Source organism: Lissotriton helveticus, chromosome 11, assembly GCF_964261635.1.
Source record: "Lissotriton helveticus chromosome 11, aLisHel1.1, whole genome shotgun sequence".
NCBI classification, from domain to species: domain Eukaryota; kingdom Metazoa; phylum Chordata; class Amphibia; order Caudata; family Salamandridae; genus Lissotriton; species Lissotriton helveticus.
In genome coordinates, this window is record NC_136072.1 from 768,511,194 (window position 1) to 768,531,158 (window position 19,965).

General features: G+C 45.9%; 1 protein-coding gene across 1 annotated transcript in view; it reads left to right on the forward strand.

The window, feature by feature from the left end:
• CDS2 (CDP-diacylglycerol synthase 2) overlaps positions 1 to 19,965 on the forward strand; it is a 432,047-nt gene that overhangs the window by 143,991 nt on the left and 268,091 nt on the right. Inside the window, exon 3 of the mRNA XM_078666643.1 lies at positions 17,715 to 17,811. Within this exon, the coding sequence (XP_078522769.1) occupies positions 17,715 to 17,811 (97 nt within the window). The remainder of the gene's footprint in view (positions 1 to 17,714; positions 17,812 to 19,965) is intronic.

Here is a 19,965-nt window from a genome sequence, read left to right on the forward strand (position 1 = left end):
CACAACCAGCCGACACGTGTTTCGTCGTGTGAGAACAACTCACTACGACTCATCAGGGCTGGGAAAGAAGACATAAAAGGATAGTATAGTACATATGGTAATATTCAATGCATATATATACATAAACGACATTTGCATGCACTGAAAGAATAAATCTAGTGATACAGGTTTTGTGCTAGATAGCAGAAAAACCAGAATCCCAAAAGCCATAATTAAAAACATCTAAGCAACATGCGATCGCGTAGGCAATATGGAGAAAAAATATAGGTGGGAAAAGGGAGAGACTTATTGTAGGGATGTTCTTTTCTCCAATAATGACACCGTGATTATCATTGATATTGTGGGAAGTTGGAAAAATATCTATTGTAGTCGGTAAAATCATCCAATACAACAACGAGAGAGAAACACCACATCAAAAGGCCTTGTCAGATGGTGTGACATGCACCTTATCTAATGCATATATCCCAGAGTGTATACATGCAAACCCCATGTGAAAAGACCATGGAATATGTATCATTAGCACAAGAGCGAAGGCAATGCATACCTTTCAATAACACCTACAGTCGTGTAGGTCTGGAGTGCTAATAGTGCTGAGAACTGATCACTGTAGTAGGGAAGAACGGAAGAAAGGGGCAAAAATCAATAAAAGGAAGGGGCATAAAGGTGGGAAAAACACTAAATTCCCAAGTTGCTGAGAAAGAACATGTCAACTCTAATTGACGTCTATCCGTTGAAACATGGACCGTTATTGAAAAGCACTAGATATGCTACAGGTATATGTGGACATATAATAAGCCAATGTCATCTCACCGTGAGAGATTAAAATTCCTGTCTGTCTCTGTTGAACATGTATGTCGATGACAGGCAAAAAGCAAAGTAATCCTGCGAGGTTCCAGGTGTGGTAGCAACTTCCTATGTTGGGTAAGAAAACGGGGCATAAGCGTTTCTGAGAGATCTATTATTAACAGGTGAAAACTGTTATTAACTTGTCATGCCATGCCTACAGCACGATGCTCACCGTTAATGAAAGTAGTACTAGAAGAAGGAAGATTACAATCTTCACATAGTGTGTTTTTTACGTGTCCTAAGCGATCCTCAGAACAGGGAGTCAGGGTACTGCATCAGCCGTGCTACGAGAAAAGGATTGCAAATGTACATATATTACCGTGTGTTTTAAATATTCCAAATGTTATAAGATCTAACAGATAGTACACCCGAATCTATGTCTCAACAGAAAGAATATATACTTAGGTTTCTTAATACGTGTGCGGATTAAGCCCAAACCGGGAGGGGATCCAAGAACAGATTCAGACTCGCGTGACTGCACCTCGAATCTGTATAGTATCTGCCGAGAAAAAGGGGCAGACCAAAAGTCATATCAGTAAAGTTCCTATGAGTTAATGACAATGTAGTCATAATATCAGGTAATCGTTAGCCAAACTATATCGTGGCACTCACCAAAATCGTGCCATCCCTCCTCCTGTAGATGCCCGGTCGCCGTTTTCCAAGATACGGACAAGTGACCAGAAGGAGGCAGGGAATAAATACCTTTGTGACAGAAAAGACTAGACCGTCAAGTTATACGGCTGCATAAAACGTGGCTTGGATGCCAAAAGTCTTTGTATCGAACCCCCGGATAGTCGAGTAAAAGTATTTAGTTGTTGATAAGTGCAAAAGATACTACAATTCTCCCACAGTAATTAACTTGATGAAATTATGGTTATAAAAGAAGTTAGTATAGAACCCGCGCAGGTCCACCCAAATGGGCTGGTAATCCGTTGTAACGGAATTACTAGTGGGAAAATACTACTGTGATGCACCAAAAGTGTAATAGTGTAGGCGGAAGCCCCACCTCCAAGTAATTTCGTGACAAAATACATTCATATAATATGCTATTCTTATACAGCTTCATGATATGCATAAGTTCACACGAACAGTTTTTAACGTGCACAAGTACAGTCTATGATGGTGAATTCTATACCAGGCGAAGATCATACAGTACATATAGGAACAGTGTAAAACAGATTATTAATCGTGACTCTAAAATGAGACCTTATTGGAGAACCGGTGTCCTTTCAAGGATATTATGTCTTAGAGAGTTACCAGTAAGGTCCCTTACCGAACATAATTGTTATCAGACAATACCTCAACGAACACCCTGGATACCCTTGATTATAATTATAAGTATAAAACGGTCAGTCACCAAGGAAAAATTGTAATTCCGGGTCAAAATTGAGCCCGTGTTCAATGCTACGAAGGCGCATAATCCACATTGCTTCCTTCTGCCTTAGTGTGAGTTCATGATTACCACCTCTGATATTCAGTGGAATCACATCTATGCCATAGAAGCACACTTTGATATCATCTTCCATAGGTTGGCATTCTGCAATGTGTAGTGCCACTGGATATTTCGGGTCTCGTTTTTGTATGGCTCTCATGTGTTCCGCTATTCTATCCTTGAGCGCCCTAATAGTACTGCCCACATAATATTTGCCACAGCGGCATTCTAAAATATAGACAACACATTTGGTTGTACATGTGATATTATGTTTTATGTTGTATGGCACTTTGTCAAAACATGTGAAAGTTTTAGTCCCATGTTTACCCCATCTGCACATTGAGCAGAAACCACATTTAAAAAAACCTGTACTATGTTTCGTCATCCAATTCTGGACAGTGGTGTTGCGGGGAATAGTAGGACTAAGTCTATTCCTTAGAGTTTGTCCTTTTTTGTATGTTATTGCTGGTAAGTCTGGAATCAATTCTTTTATTGTGGAATCTGTTTTCAAAAGGTTCCAGTGTTTGTTAAAAATCTTTCTCACCGTCTGATGAAATGCGTTGTATTCAGTGATGAGTCTCACTGAATTGTTGGAGGACTTCGGTTCTGTACGTGTTTTCAGAATATCCGGTCTTTTGGATTTTCTTATTCTCTTTTCAGCTCTCTTTATAGTGACATCAGAATAACCTCTTTTAGAGAACCTATCATTCATGTTCATGATGCAATTCTCAAACTCAGTTTGTTCACTACAATTACGTCTAGCTCTAAGAAATTCGCCATAAGGTATAGATTGTTTTTGGTGTAGTGGATGCGAGCTAGTTGCATGTAGAATGGCATTGCAAGCAGTCGGTTTTCTGTAGAGTTTGCTGTGCAGTGTGTCATCTTTCACATAAAATTCACCCGAACCTGTCCAGCCTCCACCTCCATGCGTGGAGATTGAGCGGCGACAGTTGACAGCTTTCGATCTTCCTCCCGAAGTCTGTGATGTCATTCTGGCAGCCAGGGGTCCCTCCACTAAAATGGTATACTCCTGCAGGTGGAACACATTTGTGGCATGGTACACAGAAAAGGCTGTTGATCCCCTTTCTGTCCCTCTTTCTGAGGTCCTTCTGTTCCTTCTATCGTTGGCCCAGCAGGGCTCTGCTGTGGGTACTATCAAAGGTTATCTTTCGGCAATCTCCGCCTTTCTACGGCTTCCATATCAGCCTTCTCTTTTTAAGTCCCCAGTTGTTAACCGTTTCCTGAAAGGCATTACACACACGTTTCCACCCGTGCCGTTCATAATGCCTCAATGGGACTTAAATCTTGTCTTGACCTATCTGTTGTGTGCTCCCTTTGAGCCCCTTCATAACTGTCCTTTACGTCCTCTCACTCTAAAGACGGCTTTCCTGGTAGCTATCACCTCTACCAGAAGAGTGAGTGAGCTCCAGGCTCTTTCTTCTAAACCTCCTTTCCTTTCTGTTCATCCGGACAAGGTGATTCTAAGGACCCGTACTTATTTCTTGACCAAGGTTGTCACGCCCTTCCACATTGGGCAGACCATCACTTTGCCCACTTTCTTTCCGCATCTTTCAAAAGAGGAAGAGAGGCTCCACCGTCTGGACCTGAAACATGCGCTGTCGTTCTATCTAAAGCACACACAACAATTCCGGATGGATGACCAGCTATTTGTTGGCTACTTGGGTGCCAAACAATGGTCCGGCTGTGCATAAACTAACCATCTTTTGGTGGGTCGTTCTGTGCATCAAAGCATGTTACTCGTTGGCTAAGAAGGAGCCTCCTGTGGGGCTGCGTGCCCATTCTACGAGGGCAACAGCAGCCACTACTGCCTTGGCACGCGGCTTTCCCTTGCAGGACATTTGTCAGGCAGCTACGTGGGCCTCGCTGTACACGTTTACCAAGCATTACTGCATTAAAAGTCAAGTCCGGAGAGAAGGCTTCTTTGGCCGTTCTGTTCTCTGTGACTTTCTGGTGTAATCTTGTTTGCAGACCCACCACCGGGGATGGTATTGCTGGGGTATCTATTCTAAGGTCAGGAATCTATCACTAATGTGTCTCTTTCAGATGCACAAGTTACTGCTTGTGTAACGATATATCTGTAAGAGACATTAGTTAGTGATAGATTCCTTACCGCCCCTACCATCCTCCCCGTTCAGTGAAATGATTTCTAGGGTTAAGGTCATCCCTTTCAGGGCCCTAGTTTCTTGGCACCAGTGGTCAGTATTTTGCATGGCTCAGCGTTCCTGGCGCAGAAAGCTGTGTACAGAACTGACTTCAGCACGCATGGGTGGCACCGAAGTAGTCTCGGTGACGCCATCTTGGCGCTTACGATGCCAGCGACGGACGCAGAGCCGCACAACGCCACCTACGGACGCGCAGGGGTACTGCTGACGAAAAACTTTCCAGATCCAGTCTGACGCCTGGGGATAGTCTAAGGTAAGGAATCTATCACTAACTAATGTCTCTTACAAATAAATCGTTACACAAGTAATAACTAGTGCATTTAGGAAAGAGTTGAAAACTCCCCTTCTTTAAAGAACTCTACCTCACAGTGCATTAATTTTCCAAGACCCAGATACCTCTCCTATTACTCGCTGACTTTAAACTTGCCTTTCACCATATACAGTGTTGCTGCCTTTTGGCTAGGTTCACACAATAGAAATAACATATAGATGCATAAATACATATACAATCTGATAGAGACTTCTGGCCGCAGATTCTTACCTTAGAATTATCCACAGGGTTCAGACTGGATCCGAAAATGTTTAGTGAGCAGTACTCCTGGATGCTGATACGTGGTGTCGTTCGGCTCCGCGTGGTGTTGTTGGCGTCCTCCGCAACAGAAAAGGCATTCGTGGTGCCTATATAGGCTCCAGCCAGGCGCGCTGACGTCTGTTCTTTTGTTTCAGCGCCAGCAAGCGCAGATCTGGGAAGAGCTACCGCTCAGTCACTTTTTGACAAAGTTTTTTTCAGTATTTTGTCAAAGTTTTTTTTTTGTGGAGGTCCTACCTCCTGGTGTGGATAATATGTCATCTAAGAAAGCTGGCTTCATGCCCTGCAGCGCCTGTCACCAACAGATGTCGATGACGGATCCACACCTTGTTTGCCTATGGTGTCTCGAACGAGGCCTTGAACCGAAGGCCTGCCCGGACTGCTGTTACATGCATCCGAATGCCTTGAGGGAGGGATCCCTCAAACTCCTGGAGGCTTGACACGTGATACTTGAAGTCCCAGTCATGAGGAAGGTCCCAAGAGCGGAGTCCGCGTTCGTCATGCCATTCCAAGTCATCTAGCCGTTCGGGTAAGTTTTGGTCCCACAAGAAGAAAAAAGCATGCTTTCACTTCACCTCATCCGTCGGCTGATAAGATGAGATGAGGGAGCATCCCTCGAGGTCTGACACTGTGGTTGAGCCAGTGCCAGGGCTGACGGTGCTCCTTCCTGCAATTCCGGGAGCCGGAGCGACCCCGCTCAAATACAAGAGTTTAATGAGACCATTCATCTCCTATTTGATTGGCCCATTCCCTCTGATGTGCCTTCAGGCCCCACGGGTTCAGGATGGGCCCCTACTGGATCCACACTGGCGGCTCCTTCTCCGACTCCAGTCTGGTCCCAAATATCAACAGATGGATCCAGATCGGTTCCTGGTCATGCCATGGCGACCCTCCTCTGCTCCAGTCGCAAAGCGTACGCTCCTGGAGCTGCCTACTGTCAGCGCCACCCCCATTCACGATTCCGACACGGAGGGGTATAATCCAACGCCGGCTCTGGCGCCGACTGGAGCCATGACTTCCAGGCCGGACACTGAGCCCTATTCCTATGAGTAGACTCGGGGAAGAATGGAAGGGGTTACTGGACCCTGAAGAATTCCATCCTCATGACTCCTTGGACTGGTGTGAGGATTTGAGTGAAGCCAGCTGACTTGATACCAGGAAGGAGGGAGCATCATTCGCAATGGTGGTGTGGAGGGCGGCTGAGGTACTGGACCTTGGCTTGCCCTTGGTGGCAGTCAAGACTAATGTTTTTGCGGAAGTGCTCAGCCGGGAGTGTCCCCTTCTGAACCGGTTCTCCCATTTAATGAAGCACTTACTGATGTCCTACTTAGGACCTGGTACAAGCCCAACACAGAGACTTGTGTGAACTGGACTATTGCCTACTGCCACCGCCCCGCTCCTGAGGCACCCAAATTCTTCACAAAGCACCCTACTCCAAAGAGCTTGGTGGTCCAAGCCACCACTTCTTATGTAAATCCTGGTCTATTCCCAACCACCTGGCCAGATCAGGAATCCAAGAGGCTGGACAATTTAGGCTTCACTCACTTATGGTGGCTAGATTTTTATAGATTTTATTTTTTAGCCCCGTCCTTTTGGAACTCTTTACCTCTTCCTCTTAGGTTGTCCTCCCTCTACTCCAGTTTCAGATCTTCCCTCAAAACGCACCTCTTCACTGAAGCGTATTATTAGTTGGTTCTCCCCTGTTATGTTATTGCTTGTACCTTCTTTCTGCTCTCTCCGTATAGCGCCAAGGAACCTAATGGTGTTAGCGCGCTCAATAAATTAATTTAACATAACATAACATAACATCTTCGGGTGGGTCACTCAATCACCATATATGACCACTCCGGGCCCGACTATATATGCCCCAATACCACACATTGTGCAGTGGTTTTCCCATCCCATATGTTGTTTCTTGAACTGCCTGCCGTACCTGCTTCCCAAGTGGTAATTCCACTCTAGAGACTGCCTCTTTTCATCATGGTCCTACCCTTTCCCTTGACAGCTGAGACCCAGACATTTTGACTGATGCCCGGTGGAGCTACCTCGCGAGCTAAAGGGGAGCTGGGCTATGGATTCCCTCCTTGACCATCACCTACCCAGTCGGTCTTTTGGCAAACCCTCCTGTGTCTCTCCTGACCTAATCTCCCTCAGCCCCCTTCCCCCTACCCTCTTCCTCTCTCCGCTCTACTCCTCTCCTCTTTCCAGCTGCTGACCTTTGCCCTAACCTGTCCTTGCCCTTAGCCCCCAACCTGTTTATCTGTGAACTTTGCCTCGTCAATTGAGACCTAGCTATTTTGACTGATGCCCGATGGAGTTACCTTGTTTAGCTAAAGGGGAGCCCGGCCGTGGATACCCTCCTTGTACGTCACCTACCCAGTCGGTCTTTAGACAGACTACCTTTTGTCTCTCCTGTCGTCTCTGCCCTCATCCTCGCTCTTCACACTTCCCCTTCCCCCCTTCACTATTTATGTCTTTCCTTCTCTCCTCTCTCAATGGATTGCTTATTTTTTGACATAATGTGTAATTGTTATCATTTTCTGTTACATTGTTGAACCTAATGTAAAGCGCTCTGATACCGTTGGGTCTAGCCAGCGCTTTATAAAACTCTTTAAATAAATAAATAGGCAAGAAGATGTTTTCTTTCACCAGCCCGGCATTGTGATCGGTGAACACTGCATGGATTCTGGGCTGCTATTCCCATGGTCCTGTAGGAAGCCCATGCCGTGCTTTCCCAGGCTGTTGCAGACGGGAGGAATGCAGCTAGGTTCACCATTCTTTGTGGACTAGACAACACCGACTCACTAAGCAGAGCGGTTTTGTCAACAGTCGCTCTGCAAAGCCATATCTGGTTGAGAACTGCTGGCTTTTCTGGGATGTCCAGACATCATTCATGAACATGTGCTTTGATGGCTCCAGTCTCTTCAGAGACAAGATGGATTCGACGCTTGAGCGCTTTAAAGACAGCAGGGCTGCAACCAGGTCTTTAAGCCTTTCATAGGCCCCTAGTCACCTTCAGTCTGCTTTTTGCTCCTTTTGTGGCCACGGAAGGAGTGTACAGCCACGCCCTTACCTGCGCAGCCACCACTTGGTCATGGATGCGGTACCTACCTGCCCCGTTGGTCAGGCCCGTCCACCAACCACCCTAGCAGCTGCACCATCCAAGCCCTCTTAGTCTGCCTGTTTAGCATCATGGGCACCCTGTGGGCGACACCCACTGGCAGTTCATAGCATCAGACAGGTGGTTTTTGCAGATTGTCCGAAGGGGCCACTCCCTCTCCTTCGAGACTACCCCTCCCTCCATGACACCTATGTACGACAGGCTGATGTAGGACCACTTAACTCTTCCCTGCCAGTGACAACTATTTTGGCCAATTGGACCATAGAGAGTGAGTGCAGATGACAGAAGTGGGTCGTGATTGGTATTCCTGCCACTTTCTGGTGCTCGACAAGGATGGAGGCCTTTGTCCTTTCCTAGAACTGAGCTCCCTCAACGAAGGAGAAGTTCAACTGCCCTGGACCCAGGAGACTGGATGGTAGCTTTGGACTTTCAGGACACATATTACCAGATTCCTGTCCTTCCATTGGGTCCTGAGCACTTACAGTTTGCCATGCTTTTCTTTGGCCTCGCCAGCACCTCTCAGGTGTTGCACCAAGGTGATGGTGGTGGTTGCAGCTCATCTGCGGAGATCAGGGATGCCAGTCTTCCCCTATCTCGACCACTGGCTGCTGAAGGCGGGCTCGCCCCTGGCTGTCATCTCCCCCGTCAGAGTACGGCGGACTACCTGCATTTGTAGGAGTTCACCATCAACATGCCGAGGTTAAACCTGCCTCCCTCTCAGACTCTCCCTTACATCAGAGCTGTTCTGGTCACAGTGCTGTTTCGTGCCTGTCCTCCCGAACGGCGAGTCCTGGATATTCAGTCTATGATACCGATGTTCCATTCTCTATCCTGGATTTTGGTGAGACAGACTTTAGGCCTGCTGGGCCTCATGGCCTCCTGCTTCCTGCTGGTAACACATGCCTGTTGGCATATGCTGGCTCTACAGTGGAACCTAAAGTTTTAGTGGGGGCTGCGTCAGGAGAATCTCTTTGACAAGGTCCAGATCTTGGAGAGAACTGCGAAAGATCTGCAGGAGTGGTTAATGAACCGCAGTTGGGTCAACGGCAGACCACTCTCCTTTCTCCAACCAGATCTCATTGTAGTGACAGATGCGCCACTCCTGGGATGGGCCAGCCATCTGGAAGAGTTGGAAATCAGAGGACTCTGGTCTCTGGCAGATCTGGACTCCCCATCGACCTGTTGGAGCTCTGAGGTCCGAGTGATCAGTTTGGCATTGAAATCCTTTTTACCCTCCGTCCAGGGAAGGCTAGTGCAGATGTTCACGGACGACAACATCGCCATGTGGAACTGCAATAAACATGGTAGTGTGGAGTTGTGGACCCTTGAACAAGAGCACCTGCGTCTCTGGACATGGCTGGTATAGCAGGGCATATCCTTGGTGGTTCAGCATCTGGCGGGTTCTGTGAACGTCATAGTGGACAAACCAAGCCGAAGATGCCTCACGGATCACAAATGGCGTTTCAATCCGAAGGTGGTGCATGGTCTCTTTCAGCAGTGGGGAGAGCCTTGGTTAGATCGGTTTGCCACAGACGAGAATGCATAATGTCACCAGTTGTCGTTCTTGAGTTTCCAAGGCAGCTCTCGCTCAGAAACACTTTTCGTCTCAAGTGGAGCTCAGGCCTCCTGTAAGCCTTTCCACCTAACGGCTCCTGCCCATATTTCTCATTAATATCAGGAACGAGCTGGCCAAAATCAACTTTGTGTCTCCGGATTGGGCACGAAGTGTCTGGTATCCTGTTCCGTTGAGCATAGCAATCGGTCCTCCGAACAGGCTGCCTTGTTGGGAGGATCTTCTGTTGCAGCAGCAGCATGGAAGGGTTCTCCACCTGAACCTGTCAACGCTCCGCCTACTTGCGTGAAGATTGAGCGTCGACAGCTAACAGCTTACGACCTTTTGCCAAAAGTCTATAACGTTATCTTGGCAGCCAGGCATCCATCCACCAAGATGGTTTATGCATGCCGTTGGGCAAAATTTGTGGCATGGTGAACAGAAAGACAAATTGATCCCCTTTCTGCCCCCCTTTCTCAGGTTCTACTGTTCATCCTTTCCCTTGCCCAGCAGGGCACTGCTCTAGGCACAGTTAAGGGAAATCTTTCTGCAATCTCTAGTTGCCTGACCAACCTTCCCTATTCCAATCCCCTATTGTACATGTTTTTTTCTAAAGGTTTGCAACATATGTTTCCTCCATTTCCGCCCTTACATAACTGTCCTTTCATGCTCCGTACCATCAAGACGGCCCTCCTGGTGGTGATAACATCTGCCCACAGGGTCAGTGAGCTTCAGGCCTTGTCATCTAAGCCTTCTTATCTTAACATCCACCCAGACAAACTGGTGCTTCTTATGAGAGCTTCTTTTCTTCTGAAAGTGGTCACTTTATTTCATGTAGGCCAAACCATCACTCTGCCTACTTTTTACGCGCCGCCAAAGAAGAGGAGTGACTTCACTGTCCTAAGCCAAAAAGAGCGTTGTCGTTCTACCTTGACTGCACACAAGAGTTCCTGGTGGACGACCAACTCTTCGTGGGGTACGTCGGAGCAAAGAAAGGATGAGCTGTACAGAAGTGGACTATCATGATAGACCGTTCTCTCTTTTTTTTACCCCCAGAGCTTTATATAGCGCAAACTTAACCCAAAGGTATTGGGTATCAGAGCGCTTTACATGAGCACCAGTAACTTAAATAAAGACACATTCTTTTTTGTTTGTCACTGGGTGATTAAGTGATTTGACCAGAATCATAGGATGTTGAGCGTCATTGCCGAGACTCCACCCCGGTTCCCCATATTTGAGATCTACCGCCATAGCTGTTAGGCTACATCCTCTCCCCATCTCTATCAAAATCTGTTACGCCTGGGCTAAGAAGCAATCCTCTGAGAGTTTGCATACTCATTCCACCACCGCTAAAGCTGCCACAACTGCTTTAGCTTGTGGAGTTCCGGTCCTAGACATCTGCCAGGCAGCAAAGTTGGTTTAGTTTACCAATCACTACTGTCCATGTATTCAGGTCCGTAGGGATGGGCAAATGCCTGTTCTGTCCTGCAGGACTTCCTCATGTGAAATTGGTCCACAGACCCACCTCCCGGATATATTGTTTAGGTATCCATTTTAAGGTAAGGATTGTGGCCTGGCAGTCTCTATCAGATGAACAAGTTACTTACCTTCGACAACGCATTATCTGGTAGAGACTATATGTAGCCACAGATTCCTTACCGACCCTCCCATCCTCTATGCTCTGCAAACAGATTTCTAGGGACAGGCCTTTCCCCTTTCAGGGCCCTAGTTTTCCACACCAGTGATCAGTGTACTTAGTGGCTCTGTGCTTCTGGCATTGAAAGTCGTGAAAAGTAACTGATGTCAGCGTACCTGGGTGGCACCTATATAGGTACCGCGAGTGTCCTTTCTGGCGCGGACGACTCCAACGGCGCCACACATCAGCCGAATGATGCCACCTACTGGCGCATAGGGGTACTGCTCACGAAAAATCTCCGTATACAGTCTGATGCCTGAAGATAATTCTAAGGTAAGGAATCTGTGGCTAGATATAGTTTCTACCAGCTAAGGCGTTACTGAAGGTAAGTAACTTGCACATGTGGTGAGAAGGCAGATTCTGCCTTGGAACCCTGTCATGCAGTTTCCGAAAATGTTAAAAAAGTTAAAAGGCTTCTCCATAGGGCTGGAGTATAGGCAAAGACAGTCTTCTCAACCAGTACGCCAGTCACCCTAGTCCTGTTGAGGCTGTGAATGTGGGTGTGGCAAGGCAGCACGGAGGAAAGCATGGCATCAGTCCTCCCATTCCCTTTTTCCTGTGGCAACATCTACCAAGTCGCTCTTGTTTGGCCATGTCCATCCCGTGGTTTGAGGGATGGGAGTGGTACAGGATTCAGCAGTTCCTCCCAGGGAGGGGAGCCATCATGTCCTACAGAATCGTTATACATACCTATACCCTAACCTTTATTTTTCCCCCACCAATCCGTCTCTCACCTCACAGCGTATTTCAGATGAACACCTTTCCATTCTGTTACAAGAGGTGTGAGTGTTGCTCTCTAGAGGTCTAGAGGTGCTAGAACACATTCTAAATTCTCATGCTGGCTCAGATCCTGTGGACCGGGTGACTGAATGGTGTCCTCTGACCTGCAGGATGTATTTTCTTATACCAATTCTGCAGTCACACAGATGTTACCTACCAGTGGGCCAGGGTAGGCCAGGAGCATTTTCAGTTTGCTGTGCTCGCCCTTGTCCTCACTAGAGCCCCTCGGTTGTACACGAAAGGGATGGTGGTGGTTGCTGCCCATCTTTTGAAGGTCGGAGATACCAGTTTTCTCAAAACTCGACCACTGGCTGTTAAAAGCTGGATCGCCATGGTCAGTCGTATACTACATCCAGATGATAGCAAATCTTCTGACATCAGTAAGGTTCCCTATCAGTGAGCTGAAGTCATACCTAACTCCTTCACAGAGGCCCCAAATCAATGTAGCTATCTTAGAAACAGTGCAATACAGGGCCTTCCCTTTGTCGCAATGAGTTCAGGACATTTGTCTATGATCCCAACGATTCAGCCTTGGTCCTGGATCTTGGGTATAGCAGCTCTGAGGTTTCTTGGCCTCTTAGCCTCTTGCATTCTACATGTCAGTTCACCAGGTGGCACATGCGGGCTCTATTGGAATCTGAAGTTCCAATGGGCCTAGCAATAAGGAAGCCTGATGGATGCCATTAAGATTTTAGAGGAGACTGCTCACGATCGGTAGTGGCAGCTGTTCAAATGCAATTGTTCTAGCAGCAGGCCCCTCCCACAAACCCACCAAGACTTGACAGTTGCGGCACACACATCTCTGCTAGGCTGCAGGGTCATCTGGGAGGAAGTGGAGATAAAAGCATTCTGGTCTCCGACCGATGCAGGGCTTCATATCAGTCTTTTGAAGGTTTTGGCCATTCGTCTGGCTCTGAAGGCTTTCCTGTCGTCCTTCAAGGGGAGACTGGTGCAGTGTCTCACCGACGCAACTTCTATGTGGTACTGCAACAAGCACAGCAGAATTAATTCTTGGGATTACTCTGTTCCTCTGAAGTTTGTTTTAGCATCAGGATATTTCATTAATTGGGAATCACCTGGCAGGACCTTTAAAAGCCAGAGGGGATGAGCTAAGCAAAAAGCATCTGGTAGATCAAAAATGGGATCTACATCCCATTTTGACACAGGACATCTAATGGCAGTGCTGAGAACCCTGGCTAGATGTTTTTACCACCGTCTAGAAAGTATAAAGCCGAGAGGTTTGCAGGTTGGAATTTCCAAGAGAACCCTCTGTAGGAGATGCATTCCTACTGGTATGGAGCAGCGGACATCTACAGGCCTTCCCACCCCTACCGCTCCTGCCCCATGTTCTGAAAAAGATCTGCAGAACCAGGCCAAGTCATCTTAGTTGCTATATAATGGGCCAGGAGAGTATTGTACCCCCTATTTCTGAGCATGAGCATCTGTCAGCTGATCGGGCTCCCACCTCAGGAGGATCTTCTTTCACAACAGCAGCTCACATCCCTCCATCCAAATCTGTGCATTCTTCACCTCCATGCTAGGACATTGAGTGGCAGCAGTTGACTGCATTTAATCTGCAGTTGGAAGTGGTGACTGTCATTGTTGCTGCCTGGTGCAATTCCATAAAGTCCATTTATGCCAGGCAGTGGGACAAATTTCTACCCTAGTGTGGCACCTGCAAGACTGACAATTTTTAAGTAAAGCTGCTAGATATTCTTATGTTTGTTTTATACTTGGCCCTGCATGGCCTTTCAGTGGGCACTACTAAAAGTTTTTTGTTGGCCTTTTTCAGCCTTTCTTTGTTTGCCTCACCAACCATCCTTGGTTAAGTCTCCTGAAGGTAAATAACTTGCACATGTGGTGAGAAGGCAGATTCTGCCTTGGAACCCCTATCATGCAGTTTCAGAAATAGTTAAAAAAGGTAAAAGGCTACTCCAGAGGGCTGGAGTATAGGCAACGACAGTCTTCTCAACCAGTACACCAGTCACCCTAGTCCTGTTGAGGCTGTGAATGTGGGTGTGGCAGGGCAGCACGGAGGAAAGCATGGCATCAGTCCTCCCATTCCCTTTTTACTCTGGCAACATCTACCAAGTCGCTCTAGTTTGGCCATGTCCATCCCGTGGTTTGAGGGATTGAAGTGGTACAGGATTCAGCAGTTCCTCCCAGGGAGGGGAGCCATCATGTCCTACAGAATCGTTATACATACTTATTCCCTAACCTTTATTTTCCCCCCACCAAACCGTCTCTCACCTCACAGAGCGTATTTCAGATGAACACCTTTCCATTCTGTTACAAGAGGTGTGAGTGTTGCTCTCTAGAGGTCTAGAGGTGCTAGAACACATTCTAAATTCTCATGTTGGCTGTGATACTGTGGACCGGGTGACTGAATGGTGTCCTCTGACCTGCAGGATGTATTTTCTTATACCAATTCTGCAGTCACACAGATGTTACCTACCAGTGGGCCAGGGTAGGCCAGGAGCATTTTCAGTTTGCTGTGCTCGCCCTTGTACTCACTAGAGCCCCTCGGTTGTACATGAAATTGATGGTGGTGGTTGCTGCCCATCTTTTGAAGGTCGGAGATACCAGTTTTCTAAAAACTCGACCACTAGCTGTTAAAAGCTGGATCGCCATGGTCAGTCGTATACTACCTCCAGATAATAACAAATCTTCTGACATCGTTATGGTTCCCTATCAGTGAGCTGAAGTCATACCTAACTCCTTCACAGAGGCCCAAAATCATTGTAGCTATCTTAGAAACAGGGCAATACAGGGCCTTCCCTTTGTCGCAATGATTTCAGGACATTTGTCTATGATCCCGACAATTGAGCCTTGGTCCTGGATCTTGGGTATAGCAGCTCTGAGGTTTCTTGGCCTCTTAGCCTCTTGTATTCTCCATGTCAGTTCACCAGGTGGCACATGCGGGCTCTATTGGAATCTGAAGTTCCAATGGACCTAGCAATAAGGAAGCCTGATGGATGCCATTAAGATTTTAGAGGAGACTGCTGACGATCGGTAGTGGCAGCTGTTCATATGCAATTGTTCTAGCAGCAGGCCCCTCCCACAAACCCACCAAGACTTGACAGTTGCGGCACACGCATCTCTGCTAGGCTGCAAGGTTATCTGGGGGGAAGTGGAGAAAAAAGCATTCTGGTCTCCGACCGATGCAGGACTTCATATCAGTCTTTTGAGGTTTTTGGCCATTCGTCTGGCTCTGAAGGCCTTCCTGTCGTCCTTCAACGGGAGACTGGTGCAGGGTCTCACTGACGCAACTTCTATGTGGTACTGCAACAAGCACAGCAGAATGAATTCTTGGGATTACTCTGTTCCTCTGAAGTTTGTTTTAGCGTCAGGATATTTCCGTAATTGGGAATCACCTGGCAGGACCATTAAAAGCCAGAGGGGATGAGCTAAGCAAAAAGCATCTGGTAGATCAAAAATGGGATCTACATCCCATTTTGACACAGGACATCTAATGGCAGTGCTGAGAACCCTGGCTAGATGTTTTTACCACCGTCTAGAAAGTATAGAGCCGAGAGGTTTGCAGGTTGGAATTTCCAAGAGAACACTCTGTAGGAGGTGCATTCCTACTGGTATGGAGCAGCGGACATCTACAGGCCTTCCTACCCCTACCGCTCCTGCCCCATGTTCTGAAAAAGATCTGCAGAACCAGGCCAAGTCATCTTAGTTGCTTTATAATGGGCCAGGAGAGTATTGTACCCCCTATTTCTGAGCATGAGCATCTGTCAGCTGATCGGGCTCCCACCTCAGGAGGATCTTCTTTCACAACAGCAGCTCAAATCCCTCCATCCAAATCTGTGCATTCTTCACCTCCATGCTAGGACATTGAGTGGCAGCAGTTGACTGCATTTAATCTACAGTTGGAAGTGGTGACTGTCATTGTTGCTGCCTGGTGTAATTCCATAAAGTTCATTTATGCCAGGCAGTGGGACAAATTTCTACCCTAGTGTGGCACCTGCAAGACTGATAATTTTTAAGTAAAGCTGATAGATATTCTTATGTTTGTTTTATACTTGGCCCTGCATGGCCTTTCAGTGGGCACTACTAAAAGTTTTTTGTTGGCCTTTTTCAGCATTTCTTCGTTTGCCTCACCAACCATCCTTGGTTAAGTCTCCTGTTGTGATGTAAATGATAAAAGGTTTGACATGCTTTCTCTCAAACTGTTTGTGATGCCATAGTGGGACCTGTACTTTTCTCATATGTACACACTTTGAGCAGATGCATAGCTGCTTGCTGCATTTCCAGACTTCAAAGACCATCTTCCCCATTGCAGTGACGTTAGCTCGTTGCATGAATGAACTTAAGACTCTGTCGGTGCAAGCACTCTACATCACCTTTCTTCTTGTCAATTTGGTGGGGAGGACTCGGGCGGACCTCTTACCTAATGTAGTGACTCCCTGACATGTCGGCAAACCATTACCACACCAGCTTTTTTTTCCTTCCCTCAGCCCTCCAAACAGGAATAGAAGCTCAATTTCCTGGACTCCCTGAAGGGCTTTAAGCTTTCACTGTGATTGTACCATGAAACAATCCGCTTTTTGTGGGGTTCTCCATGGTGAAGAAAGTGAAGGATGTGCAGAAGAGGACCCAATCAAGGTGGATAATCCTCTGCATTAAGATCTGCTATGCACTGTCCAAGAAACAGCCTTCGGGACGCATGAGAGCCCATTTCACTTGGGCTTAGGTTGCTATCACTGCTTTGTCACGCGCAGTACCTGTGCTTGACATCTGCCAGGCTGTGACGTGGGCGTTCATACCTAAGTTCACAAAGCACTACTTGCTTGACAGCCTGGTCCATCAGGAAGGGGATTTCTTTCACTCAGTCCTACACCACGTTTTGGTCTGAGTGTACTCTAAGACTCCATCTAGGGAGGTACTGCTTGAATTGCTTTGGTGTTTATTCTAAGCTGAGGAATCTGCATTTATAAGTGTCCATAATAATCCCTTACTTACCTTCCGTAATGCTCTTTCCAGTGGATACTCTATCTAACTGCAGGTTCCTCAATGACTTCCTACCTCCAGGTTGTCTCATTTTAACATCTAAAAATGTCCCAAATTTGGAAGCAGCAGTGTGATATCAACATGTGTGAAGGCGTGGAAAGGAATAAATAAGAAATAGATGTCAGCGCACAGGGATAATGCTTATATGTGTCTATTTATCTTCAAGGGCAGTTAAGAGCAACATCGTGCCACCTAGCGGTGGCATGTGCAGTTAGATAGAGTATTCACCAGATAGTGTTATTTAATTTAAGTAACTTGTTCAGCTGCTTCGAAGGAAAAGCTTGATATTATCATCAGTGTTATCCATTGTACTTTGTAGAAATGTGTTACAGAGATGTGCAAGTATTAACATAATATCTAAAAACATTGCAATGTCGGTATTGACTGTGAAAGGCAGGACACACCTTAGTGATCTGCCGAAGGGACATTCAAATAACGTTTCCTGTTCACATCTGGTGCACCAATTTAATCATTTCTTTCCTTCTTTTTACTTTAGATGGAAGAATTGGTGGGTGCGGGGCATCCTGACCTTGGCTATGATCTCGTTCTTCTTCTTCATCATCTACCTTGGTCCAATTGTTCTCATGATGATTGTAAGTAATTCTGCAAAACATGTACACCACAAGGGCTGCAACTGTCCTCCTTCCTGGTACTGCCTGTGGGGTTTGTGATATTAGCAGCTCATGGGCAATGACAACCATTCTTCCAGGCTGTCCAGCTGTTTTACTGTGACCACTCTGCTTCCATTTACCCCCTGGGAACACATGGCTCTGCTCTAGAGGTTGTACATGTAAATCAAAAATGGCAGTGAGGGGCCCACCCTCACCAAAGGGATAGGGCACCAATAGTGACTTTGTAGTCCAAAAGGAATTTTCCCTTTGAGTTTATTAGTCCATCAGCTAACTGTTTCATTCTTATATCACAGATTAAGCATGCACTCATTCAAATGTACCCCCATAATCACTAAAAAAGTACCTCAGAAGCATATGTATAAAACTGTTATGCTTTATTCATAAACACTTATCATCTATTGTACAAATTAATAAATATGTGCAAATATTTTGGAGATCAATCTACCCTCTTTCTAGAGCTTGTAATTCTTATCATCAATACAATGACCATAACCTTGTTCTAATACATTAAGAAGATGATTACAATCCGCTTATTTTCTTTTTATCACACAAAAACAGCAATTCAAACAACAATACACAGACATTTCATAAGGATACATAGGAGAATACATTAGACAATAATATTTGTCTTATATAGTCACTAATCGATTATGGTCATTAATCAAGGTGCAAAGTATTATCAAATCATCAATATCTTAATTCACTCAATGCCTGATCGATTTAGTACTGAAAAATGTTTGCATAGACGCATTTCGGTGAATTCCTATTGTTCACAACCACCTTCTTCAGGATAAATCAATGTCTCCTACCATTATACAGTTAATTTGTCTATATAGAAAAGACATAAAACATAAAGACAAAAAAACAAATGTAAGACCAATATGTTCTGTAATCATAAAGTTTTTCCTTATAATCAACCCTAGTATACTGTGTTCATCCTCTGATCATCCCGCACAACCAAATTTAACAGGTAAACTTTACTTTTCCAAAGACAGTATTCTATTCCACCTACGCCCACTGCCAGCCTATGAGAATTTGCAGTCCTCCCATTGGCCATGGATTCGCCAATCAGATGGCAGGCCTGCTTAAATGACTGTTCTTATTCATCGACGGCTTTTCCGCACTGATGAAGGTAGCAAGCTAGAAACGCATACATATATATATATATATATATATATTAAAGGCTCACACTCCATTTCCTTCGTTAGTGAAAACAAAGTTCAGCACTCCTGGGGTACAGGCAAATAGTTCTTTATTTCGCCATTAGTTGCAGACGCGTTTCGGACGTGAGTCCTTCCTCAGTGTTTACTTTGTGCGCCATCCGGCGGCTACCTAAATACACCCATCGGAGCAACATTACTGGACGTGTCGTTATGGTGTATTTAGGTATCCGCCGGATGGCGCGCAAAGTAAACACTGAGGAAGGACTCACGTCCGAAATGCGTCTGCAACTAATGGCGAAATAAAGAACTATTTGCCTGTACCCCGGGAGTGCTGAACTTTGTTTTCACTAACGAAGGAAATGGAGTGTGAGCCTTTAATTTTGAACGCGTGTACCATCGCGTGTAGAGCACCCGCTCGAGAGTGACCTGTGATCAATGGTACAACAGGAGCGCTGATATATATATATACATACATACATACATACACACACACACACACACACACACACACACACACCCACACACACACACACACACACACAAACACACACACACACACACACACACACACACACACACACACACACACACACACATCTATTTATCCTGAAGAAGGTGGTTGTGAACTATAGGAATCTACCAAAAGGCACCGATGTAAAAATGTTTTAGTAGTAAATCGATCAGACATTGAATGACACTGTAGATATTGATGATTTGATAATACTTTGCACCTAGTTCAATGACCATAATCGATTAGTCGCTATAAGACAAATATGATTGTCTAATGTATTCTTTTTGTTTTTATTCATACGTCCACTTCTATGTATTTTTATGAAATGTCTGTGTACTGTTTGAATTGTTGTTTTTATTATGTGATAAAAAGAAAATATGAGGATTGTAATCTTCTTTACTATTTTAGAACGAGTTATGGTTATTGTATTGATGATAAGAA